We start from the raw sequence: 24429 nt of genomic DNA on the forward strand, positions 1-24429 counted from the left end.
GATGAGATAATCAAATATGTACTTAGCAGAGTACATGGGGAATTCATATGGCTGAACAAACCTTACAAATTACGAAGGAATCCATCCGGGCAATCACTGGTTTGCCATCGGTAGGGCAACATCCAGACAAGAAAGTCTCAAACGACTTCGTGAGGAAGATCACTGCCGCAACATCTGACAAAAGATCCATAAAAGTGAGCACTATCACCGCCACTAACATCAAAATTGGTAGCATAATTATTGGGTATAAGGTAGCTCAGTCAAATCAACTAAATTTTGTTTCCAGTTCATGTATTTTGGCTGCATACAAAATGATGAGGGATAATGTAAAATTAGATCTATGCGATTGGAAGCTTGATGAGTTGTTAATAAACTTAGGGAAGATTAAGGGTGAGAAGAAGGGCACTTTCCAGTATGGGAACTTGCTAGTTTGCCTAATGTTATATTTCCTGAATGATACACCTGGTTCTGGTAAGAGGCAATGGGCTTTTGACATTCTGGTAGGAAGACAATTGAAATAGTCAATTGTTGCATTGGGAAGTCAGAGAGATGATAAGGTTTGGGGGTATTTTAAGGCATTTTAAAAATCTATGAGGTCTAGGGTAAGGGTACCTGAGCATATTGTAGAAAAATACTCTACCAACATATGCTTTATGGTAAAGAAGGATGAGACTCTCATGGAAGTAGTTAAGCCCCAGAAGGTTTGGATTGAAGAAATGGGCTATGAGGTAGATGCACAAAGTCTTGATGCCTATGCAAAAAAGTTGATTGATGCACTAATTGATGAGGCAGAGAAGCCCTATGGTATTGCACAACAGAAAACTCAAGATGTTGAAACAGAGTTCAACCGGAAGAAAAGAGAGAAATGGGAAGGAAAAGCAAGCAAGTTTGTGCAAAAGGTCTCAAAGGACATCTAAGCACTAATTGATGTTGTCCCCGAGAAAGGCAGAAAGAGAAAGGATCCAGAAGTTCATATTGAACCTGTTACTGCAGAATCAGATTCAGAGGATGACACACCATTAGCATTTAAGAGGGTTGTTAGGAAGAAACTGGAGGAAACAAAGGCAGAAGCAAAGAAGCAACTGGTTAGGAAGGTCACAATCAAGCTACCGGCACAAAAGCAAGCACCTAAAGCTACATCTGCAGCTACATCCGATACTGCCAAGAGGAAGAAGAAGAATGACACTGATTCTGGTAAGGTTTCACCTAAAACTTGTGCAGAATTGGGAGATGAAATCACTAAAGATGGCATGTTGAAGAATGTTCAATTTTATTATGAAAACTTGGAGAATGATGAACAAAGAGAGGTAGAGGAAGCAGACATATTATAGTTGGATATTTATAAGAAAGCCTTAATAGAGATAGAAAATCAAATATCTGTTGAGTTATATAACATGTTGGATGCTAGAAGATTATCAACTATGCAAGAGGATGAACACATTAAAATTCAAGAGCTATTATCTATCTGTGTTACTATAGCTCCAGATGAAATGGAAAGGACACTTGAGGCGGCAGACAGAAAAGTTTTCAATTGAAAAGATAGGATAACCAGTCTGATGCTAGGGAGAGTAAATGAAATAATAAAGGAAACTCAAAAAGCATGGGTTAAACTTTTGGGAGAAAACGGAGGATTCTTTACTTCACCGGAAACCAAGATAGACACTACAAATACCCCAGTTGAAGGAAAAGGAAAGGGGATTATGGGTACTTCACCCTCAGTTTTGAGAAATATTAAGATAGTGGAAATTGAGCCCCCGGTAAATACAGATGTATAGACAAATACTGAGATACCGGTTAATACAGAGAGTGAACAAACTAATATTGTACAAGATACTAATATTGAGGACAATTATCCTTCGGATATAAATGTACAAGTTGAGGTCAATATTCCTATAGAGGAATTAGCAGTTACACATATTGCACCAAGTGGCGAAGCCACCGGTGCAAGTGACAAGGTTATAAAGGATAAAACATCATAGGAGAAAACAGGGGAATCCAACAGGGACCCGGTTGTTGGCCCATCATTATTGTCAATTGACACTTCTCAGGTAGAAAAGAAAAACATCACATAAATGAGTCCCACTGAATTGATGATGATGGCAGCACAGAAACTGATGAAGTAGGGATCTATAGACAAAGGGATTATAGATCAATCAATCACTGTTCTACACAGATTGGTCCCGGAGTGTAAGATTGAAAATGAAGCGAGCCCATCCGGCAAGCTTAAGGTAATCACTGAGCACATATCAAAAGACCTTCAATCATTACAGCAAATCTCAAATCGGCAAGCACTAGAAAGATTTACTCAAGCTAAAAAAGGTTCTTTTGATTAGGTAATTGAAACAGAGAAGAAAAAGATTGAGGAGAAGCTAATCCTAATAGAAAATTCTTTGAAACAATGTACAAATATATATAGGGTATGTTGTAACACTGAAATACTTACAGCAAATGTAGATAAAAAGATAAAGGAGATTCAGGAGAAAATTGCAAATATTGCTCACTCTTTTGATGGATTGATTTCATTGACTACATCAATTGATGGTCAAATTTTGATTTTGGAGGACCAAATTTCTGCTCTTGAAAAGGAAAGAGACAAATTAATTCGAAGAGCTAGAAGTTTGAGAGGCTTGGTGAGTCCTCGATTGCATTCACTCTGTGTACACAAGAAAGAATGCATGGATATGGTGGGAAAGCCCACACCGACAGAGGTAAATGAGAAAGAGTCTTTTGCACATTTATTGAGTGGACTTGTATCTATTTCCGGCACATTCAAAACCGGATGGGATACTTATGTGGAGTTACTGAAGAAGGCTTATCCGGAAATTTTAAAGTTGGTCAAGCTCTGGTAAGACATTTTTGGGGATATTCATTGTACAACTTTTATTCTTTGAAATTATTTTTAGAATTTTTAATGGCATTGATGTCAAAGGGGGAGTAGTATAGATGTGAAAAATAATAAAAGGGTTGCATGCATTAGGGGGAGTTATAGAGTTTTGGAGATATGGAGTATTTTGCATATTCAGCTTAGGGGGAGCAGGGTAGGATGAAACCTTGACCATTTTTCACATGAGTGTTGCCATGAATGCCAAAGGGGGAGATTGTTGGCAATTGACACTCTATTGGTTGGTTTCACTATGTTGTCATTGATGGCAACATGATTTTATATTTCGGCTTCATGTTTTGATTATCTGGTGTACCGATAGGCACTTCACAGATTCTACACTAGCACCGGCACTGGTAGGACAGAAGGATTTCTTTGGTCACCAGCAATGCAGGCCGACATGGTTTAACAAAGGTTATCGGTATTGGAGATCGACATATCTTGGATTCGACATCGACAAATTATTTTAATGTTTATATATTTATGTTATATGGCTGACAAGTAATTGGATATTGTATATATATTTGTAAGCCGACATAAGGCATAAAAGTTGTATAGGGTATATAGGTCAGTTAAGATTAGATCATTTTGATATAGACATGGTGATGGATATGTGAATGTAATATGATGCAAAATTATTTAGAGAGATTATGTATGTGAGGAAATTATTGTAAGGGTTATTCCGGTAAGGGGTTTAGAATTTCAAACTGGAATAGACAGAGCTGAAACCGGAACTATATTCTGGCATAGAAGATGTTATCTTAAGCAGTTCACACTTCTCCGGATTGTAGCCTAGAATTTTATGTAGTCAGTGAGGCTCCTATTGTGATTGAGAAGTGTGCTCTAGGTCGTAAGCCTTCTTGCAAGAGCAAGCCCATCATATTTTGTAATATCTCTTCATATGACTAGTGGATTGATATTGTGGGTCACAAATCCCATCGTAGTTTTTGCTCTTTGAGGTTTTCCACATATAAATTTGTGTGTTATGATTCTCATTTATGTAATTGTCTTATTGGTTGCTTTACTTATTTCAATTATGTATGTACCAGTATACCGGTTGGTGCATGAATGTTTTAATAAGGCTAAAATTTACTATTTCGGTATAACATTGATTCATCCCCCCCTCTCGATGTTATTGGTTTCCAACACTTTATACTTCCAGTTACTTGACTTTTTATTTTTCATTGTTCTCATTTGCAATTGATATTATTCTCTACAAAACTCCCCATTAGATGTGTCTGGTGACCAATTGAATAACCCATGCTCCTTTGTTTCATCGAAGATCATTAATTTTGGATTATGATGGCGCATTTTAGAAATATTGTTGCACGCTTTCATAGTTGTATAGATCATGAGTTGTATGGAAAAGTGGCCAATTTTACCACATTAGTAGCAATTGGTGCCATCTCTTCTACAATTACCCCTTTCACATCATCTTCCTCATCTATCACTAAAGTATTTATCGTCCCCCTGATAGTTGTGCAAATGTTTGCTTTGTAGTGTGTAGGCATTGTTATTATTCCTCCATGGGAGATGTGTGTATCCTCCATCATTTGTATACATAGATCACTTTGTAAGTACCTTAACATAGGTCATTTTCCTATCTCTCACTTGTCACATCCATGGTGTAGCAAACATCTAGGGTCTAGGTAGTTTTCTGTATCTCTAAGATGGAGTGCATTAGATGGATAATTGTCTATTGTATCGTTATCCTACTCTCCACATGTTCCAATGTATACTAAATTTAGTTTGGTTGGTGTTGTCTAGAGCACAACCTTGATAGTAGCTACCCTTTTCTCTCCTTGTACCTTTGGGAACTTATTTCTTTAGGTATCCTCCTAAACCATAAGAGTATCAAATCTCTTGTTTTGACTTCTTAACCTCTTCTCTCTCCATAATTTATTATCACAAAGTCAATTTCTCAATAGCCAGTTGTTATTTTTCTATGGATTCATGTTCTCCTTTATTCACCTTTCTCTGTGATTATGCCTCAATGCAATAAGCCATAGTTACCACATCCACATATGTATCAAATATCCTTCCATCTAGTGCTACTCTAATATCTTTCTACATTTCAAAAGTAAACCATTTTACCTTTTTCTTTTTAGTTTTTGGTTCTTCCTACTTTCAAGATACCTCTTTAAACATTTTATCATGTTATTTCATATTCATATTTCTTCTATACTAGATCCCTCATCTTTCTCATGCTTTTGGTTGAGATTTTGGGAGTGTCAAAAGTTGCAAGGAAATCCTTCCTTACTTCCTCCTAGTTTTTATCATTCTTTGGATATGTTTGCTTATACCAATCTAAGGTGTCTTTCCTCTGCGATGCCACAAAATTTAGCAATTTTTATCTTCTTCAATGTCCTTCCTCTACCATAGTGACTCCAAAAGGAATATGTGCTCCACGACTTATGTAATCCATCTCATATTTCTCCTTTTCTTGTTTATATTTGCAGAGTGGGAAAGTATTTGTCTTCTCATTTATCGCACTATTGTAGTGGGCTTATGTTCTTTGTCCTTATCTCTTGTTTATTTTGTTTCAAAAAATTATTTTCCCAAAATCACTATTATCTAGTCAAATGTCTTGTCTTCTTGCTTACTCTTTCATTCTTTGTGTGGTATCTCTTCAACTAATATCCTTCTTGTTTTATACAACATAGGGGATGGTTTTTCGTTTGCGGGTTATGACTCTTTGTAGTGCCTTTTCATTTTCTTATTTATTAATGACATTTAATTAGTTGATGAAAAATTTTTTTTTTTTAAGTTAAACATGGAATTGTTTTCTTTTTCTATTTCTTCTCTCCTTAACCTCATTACACTTTTGTTAACTAATTATTCCAGATACTCTTTTTTAATGGACAAAATTTTCTTCAAAGTTTTCAAGAATTCAAGGAATCTATCATCTAACTTAATTGTTATGTTGACAGATCTAGCCTAATTATTGTAAATTTAGAGAGTTGTCATAAGATTAGAGCCTACATGCTACTATAGTTTCTCTTACCATCAACTTTTTAGAACTTCCATATTAGTTAATGCTCTTCTCCAAATTTGCCAAGAGTTGTCCTACTCTTTCCAATTGTGAATTCAGATTTTCTTTAGTCTTTTGATCTTCTTTTATAGTTTCCTTTCCTTTCTCTTTCTTGGCAACACCCACCTTGGTGTTTTGAGAAACATTCTTATTGGCCTTCTCATTCCTCCTATTTTCCACATTTCGCAATCTTTTGTGATTTCTCTCTTCCCTCTCAATGTTTTGTCTCTATCTTATTTCCCTATCATTTGGACTTGCCATGTATTCATCCAAAATTTCAAGAATTTTCATCGGGAGTGAACTCTTCTTTGCTATCCTAACCTTTGTAGGGTTAGGAATGAAAGAAAAGCATGCCTTGTCTTTCTTCATCTCCTTCAAAAATTGATTTACAAGAACTAAACAAACGCTTGGACCACTATTTACTTCTTCCTCTTTATCCTTCAATGAATTCAAATAATATTATTTTCCATGTGTTCATTCTACCATCATGTATAACTTGCCTATCATATTGCCAAGGCTTGTCCAATAGAACATGACACTCATCCATAGGCTTGCATCACAAACTTTCATCCTTATAATTGTCATTTAAAAATTTACTAAATATTGCTTATTTACCAATAGTCGGTGCTCAATTGTAGCCAAAAGACTTTGTAAGGACTTCGACATTTTAACTTCTTCACCATCTCCTTTGACATTAGATTGTCAATGCTTCCATTAGCAACAATTACCTTACAACATTTTCCACCCAACTTACATTTTGATCTAAACAAATTTATCCTTTGAATAGGTTCCTAATTTTATTTTTTAGGCTTTAACAATATTCTTCTTAACATCAAGGACTCTCCTTACTTGGGTTCTTCTCCATGCTTTGGTGAAGCCACACTTTCTCCTTACTACTCGTGCAATGTGAATTGTGTTGTGCGTGAAGACACTTGTAAGCCCAATAACCAATTTCTCCACATTGGTAGCATGTACCAGTGAATACTCCTCCTCTTCCAAAAACCCCCACCTATTGAGTAATCTCCTCTACCTCGAGTAATTTCCTCTCCTTCTGACATCTAGGGTGTAATTACTCATTGAAGAGATGGTCTTCCCCTTGTTTTGTTTGACATCCTCTTCAACCATTGGACTATTCTTTGCCATGAGAGTATCTTCCCTACCTTTTAAATTATTTTGTTATTTTCTTGTCAATTTTTCTTCGACCTTGAAAGCATTCAAGTAGCTTCTTCAACCATTCTTATTCTACCTAAACGAATTTCATCGTGAATTAGCGTTCGCAGCCATTAATGTATCTTAAAATCTACTCTTCATCATCTTCAATGTGTCGGCGGGCAGCTTATTCAGTAGTTTATCCGTTCTTCTATATATTCTTTGACATTCATTTCCTTTTGCTTCAAATTCAACAATTTTCTATAGGATAAGTCAATAGTCTATTGGCAAAAATTGGGGCTTCTATTTCGCTACTATTTTATCCATGACATTATTTTTTCCTTTACGTCTTTTTTGTCTCTTCATTTAAAATTGATCACACCATAGAGATGCATGTCCCTTCAACTTTGTACAAGTGAGTTTTACCTTCTTTGGGTCCTCAAATGTTTCAATATCAGAATACTTTCTCATTTTAGAGATATTTGTCTATAAGCTCTTCCATGTTCAAAATACCATTGCAACTGGGTGGATCCAACCTCAATTTGCTACGGATCTTAGACATTGCTCTAGAAAATCTTCCTTTTGGTTCATCCATTTCATCTTTGGTCTTAATTTCGTGTTCTTTATTTTCATCCTCATTGGCACCTTCTATGTGTACCTCTCCTTTGCACTATCTCCATTGCATCCAATCTTCTTGCAATACCTCTCAACATGACCACAATCAACCTACTCTAATACCACTTGATGCAATCTAGATATAAGGATCTTACCGAACAGCCAAAATCTAGCAATCAACAATACTATTTTGACACAACAATTTACTTTGAATTTTATTTCAAACCTAAAAACAATATTTACAAATAAGTACAATCAATTTATCATTCAATTGAAATCACTTTTAAAGAAATTTTGCAACTTCCCTTCTTCCAAAGAGCTTCCTAGAGTTTAAAATGTTAAATTGAGAGCCCATAAAAGCCATCTTTGGCTATAATTCTATACAAGTGCAGCTATAAAGAGCACCAAAGATTTGCACTCCAATGCAGCACCTCCTAAAACTCCACATACCGATTGTCATGTTATATTTGTCTAGCAAAATTGGATTTTTGAGACATTATATTATATTTTATTTGCACAAAAAACCCTCACATTTACAAATTATGTCAATAAGCAACTAGATACTGACCGAGGCAGATTGATCAAAATGGCCCTTACGATGGAGTTGAATATCTATGGATTTCAGCAGTAAATATGTTGTCATTTTTCTAGCTTAGCCTCAATTTTACTTCCATTCGGATTGCGTTCTCTTTTGCCTTATCCAATATAAATTTACCTAGCAAGAGTTGGATCTCATAGGAGAGCCATGTACAGATTTTCCTTGCATAGTTGAATTTCAAAAAACTGTTAAAGATTAAATGCTGACAGCACTAAATTAGATATTGGCGGATGCGCAAGCGGATATTAAATGAGCCTATGAAAACAGATCAAACAAGCCTCATTTTGAACAAGTCATGTACATCTAATGATAAATTTAACGTCTTTAATCTGAAAGCAGCTTGCTCGGACAAAAATACAGATGGACCTCAAAACATCTAGAGTTTGATCCAGAAGAATTTTGAAATAAATAAATTAATAATTTTCAAGATGAATCTTTTTGTTGTTTCCCTCTGAAATACATTCCTTTAATCTAGGAATACTCCCAATGTCTAATCCACCTTTTGAATGTTGTCATATCTTAATTAAATAAAATACTCCTCTCATGCGAACAACAGACGTAGTTCCCCCATTCCAACTTGAAACATTATTAAGCTTCGTATAGAAAGCATCTTTTCTTTCGAATTTCATGTTTAAATTACATTGATTAACCTTTTTCTTAAATGTAGCAGTTGGAAATTCTCCCTCCCTCATTTATGGCTGCTCTTTCTAAAAGTAAATATATTTCATAAAGTTTTTGTTTCTGATAGTGGCGTCAGAAACCAGTAGGCAGTAGTTTGGTTAAGCCCTATGGTCATTGGAGTTCTACCTCCACTCTTAGTAACGAGTTTTTGAATCAATACAAATCTCACAACCTTTGGTTGCTCTTACGTATCAAAAAAACAAAAAGAAACCAAGCAACTAAGAGCGAGCATGAAAATATACAATGGCAAATGCAATTGTCTCTTCTCAATTAACAATACAGTAAGAATATTATCTTCCAGCAATATTATCATCAGCTGAAACTACGTAGACATACTACCTATATTCGTTTGTCAAATCTATAGCATACACATATGTTATATGGATTCATTCCCCAACAATGCATCTTATGTTTTCTTATACTATAATCTACAGTTTAATTTGTCGACAAGAATAAAACTTTCAGCTGTGGATGCCAAATTCGTAATCCACATTGAGGCCCATCACTATTTTCGTATAAATATATTTGTCCAAAGAATTTGTTCCAAGACACATAATACTCTTGTAATGTTGATTAGCTGGTAGGAAGTAAACCTAACATTTAATTGCAGAGATGTGGATAAGTGATTAACTAGATTCTTTATTTTAAAAAGCAATGCTTTATTCTACATTAAATTTTCTTCAATGAAGACTAGGCCCTTTTTTGCAGATATGGACTACATCTCTCCAAAGGGAGCACAACTTTTGATCTAAATGCATTATAAGCCACCTACCATCTACAGAAAGAATACAATAAACCACATTCATGGCAAGTTGCACAAGTACATAACAGTAACATTTACATAAACTCCAACACGAAAATCATTTGCATGCACCTCAGGACCATTTTCTTATATATTACACAGCTGTTCATCCTGCAAATCATTGTGGATAAACAAAATTGTCAGAAGTCGGCATTCATTTATTCGCTTCTTCTTCATATCCCCATGCTCTTCCACTCCTGCCTTTTATATAAGAATAGGATGGTTCTCTCTCTTTATGCACTTCCAATCCTTGATAGCTTCTCAAGGAAAGAAATTCAGCTCCAGATTTTGCAGTATTTTTCATAACAAGAGAATTTGCAGAATTTTCATTGAGTTGAAGAGCTTTTTCCGTAGCATTTGCAAGAATAATGGTTCTCTTCTCTTTCTCAACATCATCTGCATTGAATAAATGATGAGAATGCTAAAGCTGTGAAAAATTGAATAATTAAACATTGAGATTCTAAAAGTTAAACAATAACAATATTTTGATGATAAAAAGAACTAATACTTGAAAGGAAATAATATGAGGGTGCAAATATGGCTAAACCGAAATAATCAAATATAAAAATTAAACAGAACACCTTCCCTAAATATCCTCACACACCAGTAGAGGTGATAATCAGAACTAACAAAAAATGCCTTTACATGCCAGGATATATTGCATAAGCTGACTGTCAGACTGAAGACCACTCTACAGAATGCTGGACCATTTTGACCTAAATGAGGATTGAGGATAACCTTCCATAGTCGTCATAGAATTCAAGGGCAAAAAAAGGGTATGGATATCTGATGCATAAATTGAAATTCAGAAGAAACGCAGACTGTACCCTGGGGATGTTTTTAGTCTGCCTATGGAAACAGGGACATTTCAAAAGATTGGAGAAAGAGATGAAACCATAGAAACAAGAATATCTTGGGAGAAAAATCGGTGAACCAAATTATTAGGATTTAGTCTAGGAAAAATCAGGAATTATAGAAAAATGCAAAAAAAAGAGAGCTGGACAGAGAAAAAACCTGCAGTTTTTTAAATTTAAAGTACTTCTATTAGCATAGAGATAGAGCAAATAAAAGTGATGTAAGTTCATTAAGCATTAAAGCTAGCTCATGTCCCTTCTATTTAATACTTGCCACAAATATTCAGCAGAGGGGTTAACATTATAAACAGTCCCAGATATTCCTTCTAGGTCTCTTTTTAGTTACAACTATGTTACCATGAGATTTGAAACATGACACCAACAATAAAGCAACAGAGAAAATATGTGTGTGTGTGGATATATGTATGTAGATATGTCTGTATATATATGTAGATATGTATTAAATATTATAAAAAGTAAATTTAATAATTTTAAATTTTCATTCTGTAGCTAAGTTTATCAGAATCTGGGCTACAAAGAACCAGATTAAAAACTGAGTGGCAACATTGACCAGATTGCCCGTCCATCGATTAATGTTCTTGCGTTAGAGTTTTTGCAAATAACCTTGCAGACCAAAGAAGATAGGGACGAAAATTTGAGGGGAAGGCCGTGGTTTATGGCCAAGCTTATACCTGCATCCTTGGTCCCTAGGCTTTGATCTAGCCGGGGAATCTATGCAAGAAGCACCATTGCAAATCAAGATGTAAAAGCTTCCAAATGAACTTTGGCCACAAGAAATTTTCAAAGTTATTGGTAACTCAATAGGGGAATATGTTTATAGTTCTAAAGCTGCAGAGAATAAGGAATCCTTAGACTAGGATTTGTGTAAAAGTGGATTTGAGTAGGCCAATACATCATGCAATTAATCTCAAGTTCTCAATAGGTTCATAGGTGCAAGAGTTGGACTATATATGCTTGCTTATTCAGTGTTTTAACTTTAAGTGTTGGAAAATTGGTTGTGTAGCAACAAGGTGTGCAGAAGGAAAGAAGGTCAAGAAGAGCCCCCAAAAGAAAATTCAAAAAGATTGGTGGGCATTGCCTCAGCAGTGTAATAGAAATGTGAATTTTGGCAAGGTTGATGAAAGAAAGAAGCCAAGAGTCAGAGAGAAGGATGAGAGGACAAGCAATAAGGCTCTTGGGGCAAAGGTGACACGCAAAGAGATTAAACAAGCGGAAATTGGAGGAAAAAAGGATTTTCATTCAAAATCAAGATTGAATGATAGGTCGAAAGCCTTGTGGAAGATGGTGATAGTGAAGAGGAATTTGTCGAGAGCACTTTTGAAAAAAAAGATGGTCTGAAGGATTTAAATGTGGCTAGCAAGATGGGGAAGAGAGGGTCCCTTAAGACACAACATATTGTATTAGACATGGGGAATTTGGAAAAAAGAGGGTGAAGGATGGATGCTAAAAAACCAAGGCAGTGAAATTGGAAGATATGGAAAAGAAAATTGATCTCTCAATAAAAAAAATTATCATAATGGAGGTGAGAACCTCTTTCCAAAGAAACTATGAAACTCTTGAGCTGCAATACAAGGGAGCTAATGCCCCCTTAAAAACTTCATTTGGATAAAATAGCTTTGTAGAGGATCAAAAAGTGGGCATCTAATTGTTGTACGAGACTAAGGTCAATGGGGAGGATTTAAGAAAGTCTTTGTCCAATGTTTGCAAGGTGAGTGAGATTACTATGATAGATGCAAAGGGGATGACTAATGGTTTGGCTATTATTCTTTGGGACTACAAAAGGCTATCAAGTAGTTTGCTACAATCAGTGCACAACTCAATTAACATATTCTTACGGTTCTTAACTTCAGAGTTCTTTCTGATTTACATTCTAATATTGTTATTTTTTTTATCAAACATTATATATATATATATATATATATATATATAAGACCATATAAGGGTTCTTTATTCCTAAATGAATTCAGATCTAATATTTTATAGATGTTGCCAGCAATATAATACGATTCATCTTCTTGGGTGATCACCAATTATAATAACCATTCTTATCCTTCCCTTCTGAATCTTTTTTTTCCCTCTTACTCCTATCATCTCTCTTAATTTATATTATTTTTTCTTCTACAAGTCATACCCATTGGGTAAGATACCTCTTTAGAAGAGACGTGTCTTTTTTCTAATCGCTGCCTGTTAACATAGACCGTTGTCTCTTTAAAATGATAACTAATGAAATTGCTCCTTTTGGGGAGTAATTCCCTTAACAAAATATATCCTTCAATCGCACCTCTTGCACTTTATTATTATTTATGTCTATACAATTCCATTAATTAATCGCATCTCTTGGAAACTGCTTACTCACACCATTTGCAAATCTTAAGATAACTGATGTTATTAGTGTTTGCTTATTTTTTTAAAAATTACTTCTTAAATATTAGCAATTAGTTTACTTCTTAAATATTAGCAATTAGTTTCCCATACTAATTGCTACTCTTTATAATCGCTGCATTCTATTATTAATCACTATGCTTTGTCAAACTTGTTAGCAATCGTCTTTTAATTCATGTATGGTCTATGTAATTGATGCAAAGGCAAACAAGTCTGACATGTGTCAGATCTGGTCTTCCACTGTGTTTACTCCCTAATCTAAATCATTGTTTATTAATGTTTTATCATACATCATCTCTGTCTTATTAACATTATTGCTGCCTTATAATTACTGTGTAAATAAGAATATTAATAATATGTAATATTTAACGAATATGTAATGAATCTGATTATATAATACTGAAGAGGTTCATTCATAAAATCATAATTAAATAATTGATGCATGAGTATGTTAGATATAAATTATTATTATTTGACAATATGGGGATATCACACACCCATATTGAAACCCTTCTTTTTCTCTCTTAGTTAGTACCTTTGCTCTCTCTCACTCATCAACAATTCCACAAGCTGGCAGAATCAAGGCTCTGGTACTACTGAAATATGCCACATATATATAAAACCAAAAAATCAGAAAATGATTTCCCACTATAGTTGATGTTATCCTTTAATTGAATCAAGGCAGTTAACTAACACTCTAGACAAATCAAGTTGTTCTAAAATCAATCACAAAATATGCAGCACACCAACAATAACTAGCATTTCATTGAATTAAGAAAATCTAAAAACATTATTGCAAAACCCTGGGTTTGTCCATCTAAATTATATCCATATCTTACTGAGATAGATGAAAATAATAACATGCAGACAGGGTTTCTCTCACAGCATTGCAAAGTCTCCTGCAAATCAGATTCAGACTGTGTATGTTTGTCAAAAGAACAGCAAGGGTAGGGGGGATCGTCCCACCTTGCTTGATCCCTGAGGATAGAATCCCAAGTCTCTGGTCGTGCACTAAGGCTTCACATTCAACTTTCAAAACTCCCTCACCTTCAACAACACATCCATTATTTATAGGAGTTGAGGTGGATTTAAGCAAGGCTGACTCCAAAATGGAAACAACACAAAAAACAGGAAATACAAGATAAAATTTCCACTGAAATCTGCTGACCCAATAAGGAATCTTCAATTTATTAACAATTCTTCCCGCTCAAATCTGCTGACCTAATAAGGAAACTTCTATTGATTAAAAATTCTTCATTTGAAAAGAACTCAAATGCGGGGTGTTAAGGAAACTATGATATGACTGGCCCAATTATTTTGGGATCATTACAAAGAACTTCAAGCTATTATGATCCAGTTTTACCACAAACCAAGCATTGCCTGCATTTGGCCAAAATGCATGCATGATGGGTAACAGCTCTTTGTTATAAATTGAAAAGCTCGTTTTCGTCTCCTTCAGCTCCCTACTCTCAAATGCTATGGACTGCCTGTTTTGCATCAAGACTGCTCTGATCCCCTTTCCTGAAGCATCACATTTTAAAACAAAATGAAGTGAAAAATCTGAAATAGCCAAAACAAGACCATCTCATTACATTCTTACTTTGTCAAAAGCTCTTTGTGCCGAAATGCTCCGTTAGAAGGTCCCCTTCTTCGTCAAATCTATTAACGGGGCTGAAAGTCGTGAGAATCCTTTGACAAACCTCACGTAAATGCTGCAAAGTCCCATAAATCCTCTCAAATGTGACAATGTCCTAAGTGTAGGACACTCCCTTATTACCTTGTTCTTCATCTCGTCCATGCTAACCACTTGGGCACTAATCTTATGCCCCAAATAGAATATCTGAATCAACCCAAACTCACATTTGGATGCTTTGGCATAGAATGAATGCTTCTCTAATATGCCAAGCATCTCATTTATATGCTTTAAGTGATCCTCCCAAATCTTACTATAGATCAAAATGTCATCAATGAAAACCAACAAAAATTTCCCCATTTGTAAAATAAATAACTACTTCATGCATTGCTGAAATGTGGCAAGTGTATTAGTCAACACACATGGCATCTCCAAGAACTCATAATGCCCACAATAACACCTTAAAGTTGTTTTGTGCACATCCTCATCTTTAACCCTTACTTGATGATACCCTAACCGCATATCAATCTTGGAGAAGTATACCACACCCTGAAGCTCATCCATCAATTCATTGACACTGGGTACAGGATAGTGATTCTTGATCATCTTTTTGTTGAGGGCTCTATAATCAATGCACATCCTCATAGCCCCATCTTTTTTCTTGACCGACACTATGGATGATCATGAAGCAAATGGACTAGAGCTAGATTGTATGTGCCCTATATCCAACAACTCCTTAATTGCCTTATGCTCCATTATTGTGTGCACATTTGGTAGATTGTGTTATTCAAGTTGTACAACAATCGAAGGAGAATTTGAGTTGTTTGATCCTATTGTTCGGCCATTTGTTCCTACTTGGAGCCATCTGTTGCATGAAGGCTTTCCAATCCTCATCCCGATCTGACAATTTCTTACCTATGCATCCAATTCCAGACCCTAACTACGGTGAATCAACTTCAAGTTTCTTTCTTTCCTCTCCAAGGCCTGTTGATCCCTTTGGCTTAGTTGCATACACAACACACAGCCAACAGGTTGGCAGGTTTGCTAGATTTAATACCAATGTGATATCCCTAGGGTTTAGTGAAATGGCTAACTAAACTACATGATACCAATGTCAAATCCCTAGGGTTTATTGGATTAGTTAACAAATCAGCAGATTTCCTAGTTAATTTTAAACAAGCAATGTTTAAACAAGAAGGTACATCAACCCTTTCAACAGATAACAATCACAAACCATGTTCAATACATATAGAATAATTGCAATAGACAATCAAAATTTGAAATTTCTGTTATGATTGTAAATTCTGAAAACAAGTTCCTACAACTTTTGATGTTACACAGTACCTGAACTAGGAAAGTTTTGTAATAATGATTCAACAGTTTAGTAAGGCAACAAAGGTTTAACCAAGTCTTCAACACTTTGCTAGGAATCCTAACTCCTCAAGTGTGAGATCCTTACTAACCCTAGCACTGGAAATTTCAAGTTTGCTGATTTTGCACCTTGCTAAAGGTGTTGTCAGCTTCACCAAGTTGTTGTGAGTTGATTGTCCTCAAATTTGGTGATTACTTTAACCCAGCTCAGCTTAAACATAATGAGCTTGTTTTCTAGGGAAGATCAAACTCGAAAAGGGCAGCACCTGGCATAGGGTTTGAGGTGTGGCAATCCTCAAAACTCTAGTCTGCCAAAGATCTTTTGTTCATAGGTACTTTCTGAGACCCATTTTTAAGTCTTTTTGCTCTTTTCTTTTTCCTCCCTAACTTACACTTAAGGGAGGGCGTTGTTGTCAATGTGGTATATTACCTAACTAGTTTTCCCTTCTAGGTCATTTTCATGCCTCGTTAGTTAAGTTTACTTAGGGCAATTACTTTTTGTATCTCAAATCATCAGATCGTGACATTTGTCATAATCTCGTGTTGTCATATGTCTCACCCTTGCCTATATATATATATATATATATATATAAGCGTTCTCTATGTACATTTTACTCCATTGCCTTGCATGGTATTGTATGAGTATTATCCTCAGTTTATGAATCTGAATCAAAATCGACATTAGGTACATGCATACAGTACGCTGATACAGATGAAATTTTTTTAGGAGTTTAGGTACGTCTATACAAAAAACTCAAAAAATCATAAATATATATTAAAAATTAAATATATTAATTATAAAGTGAAAATAATATAAATTAATATTATATTAAGAATTAAATATATACATTATAAATTAAATATAAATATAAAAATATTTAATAATGTTGTACAAGTATACAAGTTTTCAATCATAAGTTTTAAATTTTATATCATTTTAATTTATACTAAAATAGTTTATTATAATATTAATTATTGAATTATATATTAAATATATTGTAAATATAAACTAAGTTGCCGAATCGGAATCAGAATCGGAATCAGGTGCGTGGGTACAATACGTTGGTACGGCAAAAAAAAATTTCAAGGCTTGGGTACGTTTGGGTACTTATGGACAAAAAATATAAAAATTGTAAATATATATTAAAAAATAAATATATAGTAATAATTATTATTTTATTTATACTTAATAATGTTGTATAATATTAAATCTATAACTACAATTTTTAAATTATATATATCAATTTATAATTTTACCATATAATTATGAATATATAGTTTAGTAAACACTATGTTAATATAGTATATAATAGTTTAAATTTTAAAACTATTATATAAAATTATAATCAATCGTTAAACTATTTAAAAATTAAAATTATATATTAAATATATATAAATATAAATGAAACTATTACGGGTGGGGAGGGATTATAATTATCGCCAATTGGATAGGATTAGATGAAAATATTTCCCGACCATACCACGTCAACTGAGCATGCATTTACTGCTGGCTTTCCCAAACTTACCAAACACGAAGGGCTATCCGGCGTCACTTATTATGATTCCCGTCAAAGTTTTTTTCTAGACATAACAAACTGGGAGCATTTTATTATTTTGATTCCCGACATTGGTTTTCAATTCATATATTTTATTAAATATAAACGAAACGCCAACAATCTAAATACTATATTTGCAATCATAGATTTCGTCTGTAACAAAGCAAGGGTTTTATTCGTAGTGCAGACCCCAAGAGATAGAAGTTTTTTTTAAGGTTTTCCAAACGTCGGGCAGGCAGAAAAATTTGGCAACAAAAATTCCGAACCCCTCAACAAAAAGCCAAAAAAACCCTCGAATTCCGATGTCCGACATGGATTCGTCAAAAAAAACGTGACGAAATCACCACATCATTCCAAATTCATCGGGATTCTTAGTTGGAAAAGTGGATGTGTTTCCAGGGCTAAATGAAGGAACTGGATTCCACAAGGATTCCAGGACAATTCAGATTCAGAAACAAATCGTACCTGGAATCTGCAGGAAAAATGGACGTAATGGTAACTTAGAATATAAATGAAACTATTATAGAGACCACATAATAGACAACAAGAATAAAATCGAGAAGCATCTTTAGTGCTGGCTTTCATCCATTCACTCAGTTCCTTTTCTTGTTGAAACATACATAGTTTGACAAGATCAATATGATAAAAAAGTCGTCATTCTAAGTACAGTTCCACAAGCATTAAAGTGAGGAGCATCCTAGCCATTACCTCATTTAGCACCTTAATATAGCTTTTCCCAAAACCACAGAAAGTATTTAATCATTCTTATTCTGACATAACTCATTTTGATTCCTGTCAAGCAGGGACCATCGAGAAAAGCTACTTCTCTCTGTATAGGGTAGTTTATTAGAGTACTGATTTCTATTCATAAAATGCCATGAGAAAGTTAAAATATTATTTTTTGTTTCAAAGTTTTTGTTTGAAACAAAATGAGATTCTTATTTTTAATGCAAACCAAGGTTATGATTAGGGTTTTTAATCTTCTAGAGTAAAGAATGTTGTTTAGGGTTATTTGGATGTCAGAAAGTCAACAAAATTTTGGGCAAAAAATTCTGAACCCTCATCGATTCTGCACTGACTCAATGCAGACTCTGATTCTAGGATGTTTCATACCTGAAATTGGCCAAATTTTGAGTGATTCGGTAACATAGGTGTAATCATTATAATATTCTTATTGCTTCTCTTGTGTGGAAGGTTATTTTGGTGTTGCAGATGGTTCCTGCTCTTGTGAGGCTTTTGGTGATTTCAACAACATACACTCATGATTAATTATGATTTTTTCAAATGTTGGCTTCTGTGGATGAAATAGCCCTGCCCTATCCCCATATAAAAGCAGAAAACATGGATGTTCCCAAGACATCTCCGTTTTGGGGAATGTTTATGAGGACAACCCCTCGTTATGGAATGCCAAGGGGATACCCTAGCATCCCCAAGGAAATAAGGACCTTCTTGATGGCCTAAAATTTTAAAACAGAGAAGAAACAAAAAAAAAACACTGCTGCCAAGAATGATGACTATTGGCGATGTCTACCATCTTGCACATGTGGCCAAGCTACCAGCCCTTGAGCCTATGATTAAATTAAACTTTAAAAAATGTTATGATCATCTGCCAAAGCATAATGGAAAGTGGATTTTAGATCTGTTTAGGGTTTAACGGCCTGTTCCAGCTACCTGAGTAGCACAACTATGTGTTTTTATTCCGCCAATGCTTATTATTAAGCACATTTCATTAGTAGACAATTTTTTTGTGACTTTACTCTTCAAACCAAGTGTGGACTATGGCACCACTGATGAAGATGTGCACAGATATAAAGGGCAATCACTAATCTAGTTGAAGCTGCAATCCTTCAAATCTCCATTTGCTGATAGGAAAATCATATGAAAAACAAGAAACAACTTTTTCTTGGCCAATGGGAATGCATCTCATCCACTGGATTATATGTTTAAACCATGATTGGGATTTGAGTTCTCAATTCATTCATCCTCTTTTAACTAAGGCAACAATTATTATGATGTTTATTTTGGAAAAAAATTCAAATTTGATGGTTGAATGACTATATTAAACTTTTTAAAACTATATAATATGAAAGTGGAGCATTTGAGGGAGTATAAGAACTCTTAAGGACTATTGTAAATTCATATTTGGTCTTTACTGTCTCCTTAATCATTAACACTAGTATTTCACAAGCAAATGATAAGTAAATTAAGATAATAAATAACGATTTATATATATTTGATTATAGTCATCTCTTTACCATCCCTGAAACCTGGAATAATAAAAAAAAATCGATAATTAAAACCATTTAAAAATAAAACATTTAAAATTGTCATCCCCAAAATCCAGGAAAAAAATTCATCCCAAGAATCAGGAAAATAAAATGCCATCCCCATATTTGCATCCCCTTCCCCTTGAAACTCAAGGAAACGCTGAAAATCTATTAAGCAATTCTGTTGCCCAAAACAAAAATGAAGGAATGAATCGAGCAAGAAACTCAAACCCCCCACCTTGCACAAGAGAAGCTAAAGCAGATAAAAACAGTTACCTTGGTGGGAATCCCTTGTTGAGACATGGACCAGCTAGGACTCGAACCTAGGACCTTCCATACGCTGCTGGGGTGCTCTACCACTGAGCTACTGGCCCCTCTTGGACCAGTCCATCGTCGGTCCGGGTGTGGCTTATTTCTAACACCAACACCCCCCCTTAAGCCACACCTCTCATGTGCTTGGGGTTCCTAGCCTGGACCTGGCTCTGATACCATGTTGAGACATGGACCAGCTAGGACTCGAACCTAGGACCTTCCATACGCTGCTGGAGTGCTCTACCACTGAGCTACTGGCCCCTCTTGGACCAGTCCATCGTCGGTCCGGGTATGGCTTATTTCCAACACCAACATCCCTATCATTAGTAGAAGACAACCCTTGCATAAATGACCTAGGAATAAGGATACTAATGCGTTTCTAGACATAAAGAAAAGGAAACACATATGTTAAAAGGTTGTGAATATGAAACTGAATTTCATTGCAGAGTGGGTGTATGGTAACTTTCTAGAAAAATGAACTTGCAAAAGAATGTGACATAGCTGACAGCAAAATTGGCTGAATGCTGTAGTCAGATTGACACAAAATCAATTAGAAGCCAGGATGTTAAATGACCAAATGAAGACCTTGTAAGCCAAAATCCAGGTAACGAAAAAATCAATGAATCCACCAAGCATGACCTGAAAATAATTTCTCAAGGAAAAAGTCAAAAAGATAGTAAAGAACAATCATAGAAACATTTTCAGAGTAATGCTGCATATGGAACGGCTCAAAAGATAGAATAGAGAGTGCATTTAAATTGTTTTCTTCGTCTGGCCAATCCGTGCTCTTGACCATGCACTCATTGCATTAAAGCAAGGCAAGATTGTTGGTATTCTAATTTTTACGTAATGAATTTCCAAACATACTGCTTCCAAAAGGAAGAGTTGAATGGACAAATTTGGGATAAGTGCATCTACTTCAAGCTAAAAGGTTATACAAAAGGTAAGCAATGCTCATTTATAAACCCAGGTAGTACCCTTTTACACCAGAGCATTATATGCAAAGATGAACAGAATTTTGAAAGAAAGAACATATATATGTAGATGTTCACATTTGGCATTACATCAATCGTTTGTGTTTAGATGTTTACCTGGGCCTGCATCATCACCAACATATCCACCTTTGATAAATGAAAAGTGCATTTCCTCAGATCTATCTTTGGCCGTTACTGCAGGAAGCTCTACTAACTTTTTAAAGTCAAGGAAATATGAACCTGTCCATTGGCTTCCCCTATGCAGAAAAGGTTTTGCAAGTTAGTTTTGTCCATGTTTTAGAAAGCTGCAAGCTTTTAACGAGTAAACGCAATACAAGATTATATCATTATTCAAATGAGCCATTTTTTTAATCAAGAGATGTCCATTAAATGGAAGAAATCCCAGTGATGTACAACTTCTTCCTACATTCTGAACCTACATATTTAAAATAGCATGTAAATGGTAAGTGAAGCAAATTAAAAGCACAAATTGATAAATCATAGTATCGAGTGCTCACAGTGGAGATGGCTTGTGTGCATACAATTATATATATTCCAAGCATTTTTCTTAAATTGAAATTGGAAAATTAGCATTCACAATTATGAGAAAAATACCATATTAAGCAATAAAATATCCATTTCTTCTGCTTTTTACTAGTTTATTTGAAGTCTATCCTGTCAATTTTGTTTCTGCTGAGGGGGGCAACTTGGCAGTAAATTTCATGTTTGTGCTGCTAGTAAAGTGAGCATCAATTAGTCCTTGGATTGGAAAACTGTTGTGACCATTTCACACATCGCCCCATTAGAATGGGGACCCCCTCTTTTTCGCTTTTGTTTTGCTTGTTCTTCTCTCTGCTTTTAGGATTTTGAGTGAGTGAGTGGTCTGTCTGGGCTAGGGCTAAACCTTAGGGTTTTTTTTTGATGTTATTCAAGCTGAGTCCAGTCAAATTTTGAAAGTTGTTAAGCATCCTCCCCAAGAATTGAGACGATTGAAGAAAGGTAAGCCTTTCAGGGAAGTCAAATAGGTCTCAGGTTAGGTCTAATAAGGGTTTTTTAAGGGTAAAATCCAATTTTGACTAAGTGTTAGCATTTTCGAAGGTGAAATTGTGTGTTCTTGCCTAGGTGAGTTTTGATCAAATTTTTGAAGCAAGATGATGCCTGAAGCAGACAAATCGCTCCTGACCCTCAAAGAGGGCCGAGGGCAAAATTTATCCCAAGTGCAATTTCTTGTTTTGATGAGCTTGCTAACTGGTTCCTGGCCTTGAAAATGACCTAACTTTGACTTGTGAAGCAGTTTGAGACTTAAATTTGAAGCAGTTTGGCCAAAAAATGAAAAATCGCTCCTGACCCTCAGAGAGGGCCCAGGGCGAAAATGTTGTTTAAGTCATATTTGTCACTTACTTTTCTAAATTACTTTGTGCAAGGTCTCCTGGAAGGATGATTGAACGTGATTTGATGCTTTGGACGGTTTGGAGACATGAAAAATGGTGAATTTTGGAGACTAACAGAAAAATCGCTACGGACCCTCAGAGAGGGCCCACAGCGAGATTTTGATTTCCTTCATTTTGCAATGAAAAGAGGCCAAGTTTTGATCATAGATGGGAAATAAAGGACTTTCTCCACCCACCTGAGGAAGTTTTGGCTAGAAATGATGAAGGACCTTGTTGAAAACAGAAAAATCGCTACGGACCCTCTGAGAGGGCCCACAACGAGAAATCTTATAAGGGTCATTGCAAGCCTTATTTGGTCGATTTGAGACGTCAAGAGCATGATGAAGGATAGAATGAACATAACGAAGTATCCAGACTTGATCAAGGATGATGAATTGAAGGAGTTTTGCCCAGGAAAGGAAAAGTCGCTACGGACCCTCAGAGAGGGCCCATAGCAATTTTCTTTGTGTGCACATTTTTGGACCTTTCTTGGACATAAATTTTTATTCATAGCAAAAAACAAGATGACATCTCCCTTAGCAAGGTGACTTTTAGATGAAAAGTGAAGCATTTTGGTCCAGGTAGCAAAAATCGCTACGGACCCTCAGAGAGGGCCCACAGCGAGATTTTCAAATATGCATTATTCTTGCAGGATCAAAGTGATTTTATGATTGGAAGGGATGGAGGAAGGCAAGGTCTATCCGTTGAATATAATTTGGAGGATCAACACAAGAGGAAATCAACCCAAAATGAAAAAATCGCTACGAACCCTTACTGAAGGCCCACAGCGAGAAATCGCTACGGACCCTCACTGAAGGCCCACAGCGAGAAACCTAAAATGAGAAGTTTTCATCCAAGTTTGAGGAAAGCTAAGGTTAGGCATGGGTTAGAAACGATGTTTGAAAAGCCTTGAAGTGAAAAGGAATCATTGAGAATCAATATTTTGAAGGCAATTACAAAAATCGCTACGGACCCTCAGAGAGGGCCCACAGCGATTTTCCAGTTTTCTCTCCTTTGTTTGAAGAATTGAGATAAAATCTTGCTTGGACAGGAGGAGGACGTGATATGTCATGCCTTGGAGGTGATTTGAAGATTAAAAGATAAAGGAATTTGCCTAGAACCAAAAAATCGCTACGGACCCTCACTGAAGGCCCACAACGAGATTTTCAAAAAATGTATGTTTTCTTCAAAATGGTGCTAAGGCAAGGTTTGGACAAGGAGAAAAGACCTCCAAGAGCAGGATGAATATTATTTTGCATTTAAAACTTGATGATTTTGGTCAGAAAATGAAAAATCGCTACGGACCCTCAGTGAAGGCCCACAGCGAAAAATCGCTACAGACCCTCAGAGAGGGCCCATAGCGATATTGTTGAAAATCCTCATTTTACCTTGCAACAACAAAACGAATTTGGTTGGAGTGGATTAAGGGAAGGCATTGCCAAATGATGAATGAAGTTTGAATAAAAAATGATGAAGAATCAAGCCTAAATTGCAAAAATCACTACGGACCCTCAGAGAGGGCCCACAGCGAGAAACTTCAAAATCACACCTTTTCTCCAAAATTGGATTGAGCTAAGTTTGCAATTCAGTGAAAGGACCTAATTGAAATGTCTTGAAGAGATTTTGGAGGTGGAAAAGTGCTAAATTTGAGCAAGAAATGAAAAATCGCTCCTGACCCTCAGAGAGGGCCCATAGCGAAATTTGCATTTTCACCTATTTTTCCTCATAAAAAATGTCAAATTTGAAGTGCAACACGTTAACGGGATATCAATTTACCCTCCAGGAGATTTTCAAGTTGAAATGTGGAATATTCAAGGCTAAAAATCAAAAGTCGCTCCTGACCCTCGGTGAAGGTCCAGAGCGAAATCCTCA

The 24429-nt window shown here is 35.5% G+C and overlaps 1 protein-coding gene across 1 annotated transcript in view; it reads right to left on the minus strand.

The window, feature by feature from the left end:
• Positions 1–9776: 9776 nt before the first annotated feature.
• The window catches only part of LOC131064420 (uncharacterized), a 96766-nt gene continuing 82113 nt past the window's right edge, over positions 9777–24429 (minus strand). Inside the window, exons 9-10 of the mRNA XM_057998556.2 lie at positions 21245–21384; positions 9777–10153 (exon numbers count right to left, since the gene is read on the minus strand). Of these exons, the coding sequence (XP_057854539.2) occupies positions 9912–10153; positions 21245–21384 (382 nt within the window). The 3' untranslated portion in view covers positions 9777–9911. The remainder of the gene's footprint in view (positions 10154–21244; positions 21385–24429) is intronic.

Source organism: Cryptomeria japonica, chromosome 5, assembly GCF_030272615.1.
Source record: "Cryptomeria japonica chromosome 5, Sugi_1.0, whole genome shotgun sequence".
Classification (NCBI taxonomy): Eukaryota; Viridiplantae; Streptophyta; class Pinopsida; order Cupressales; family Cupressaceae; genus Cryptomeria; species Cryptomeria japonica.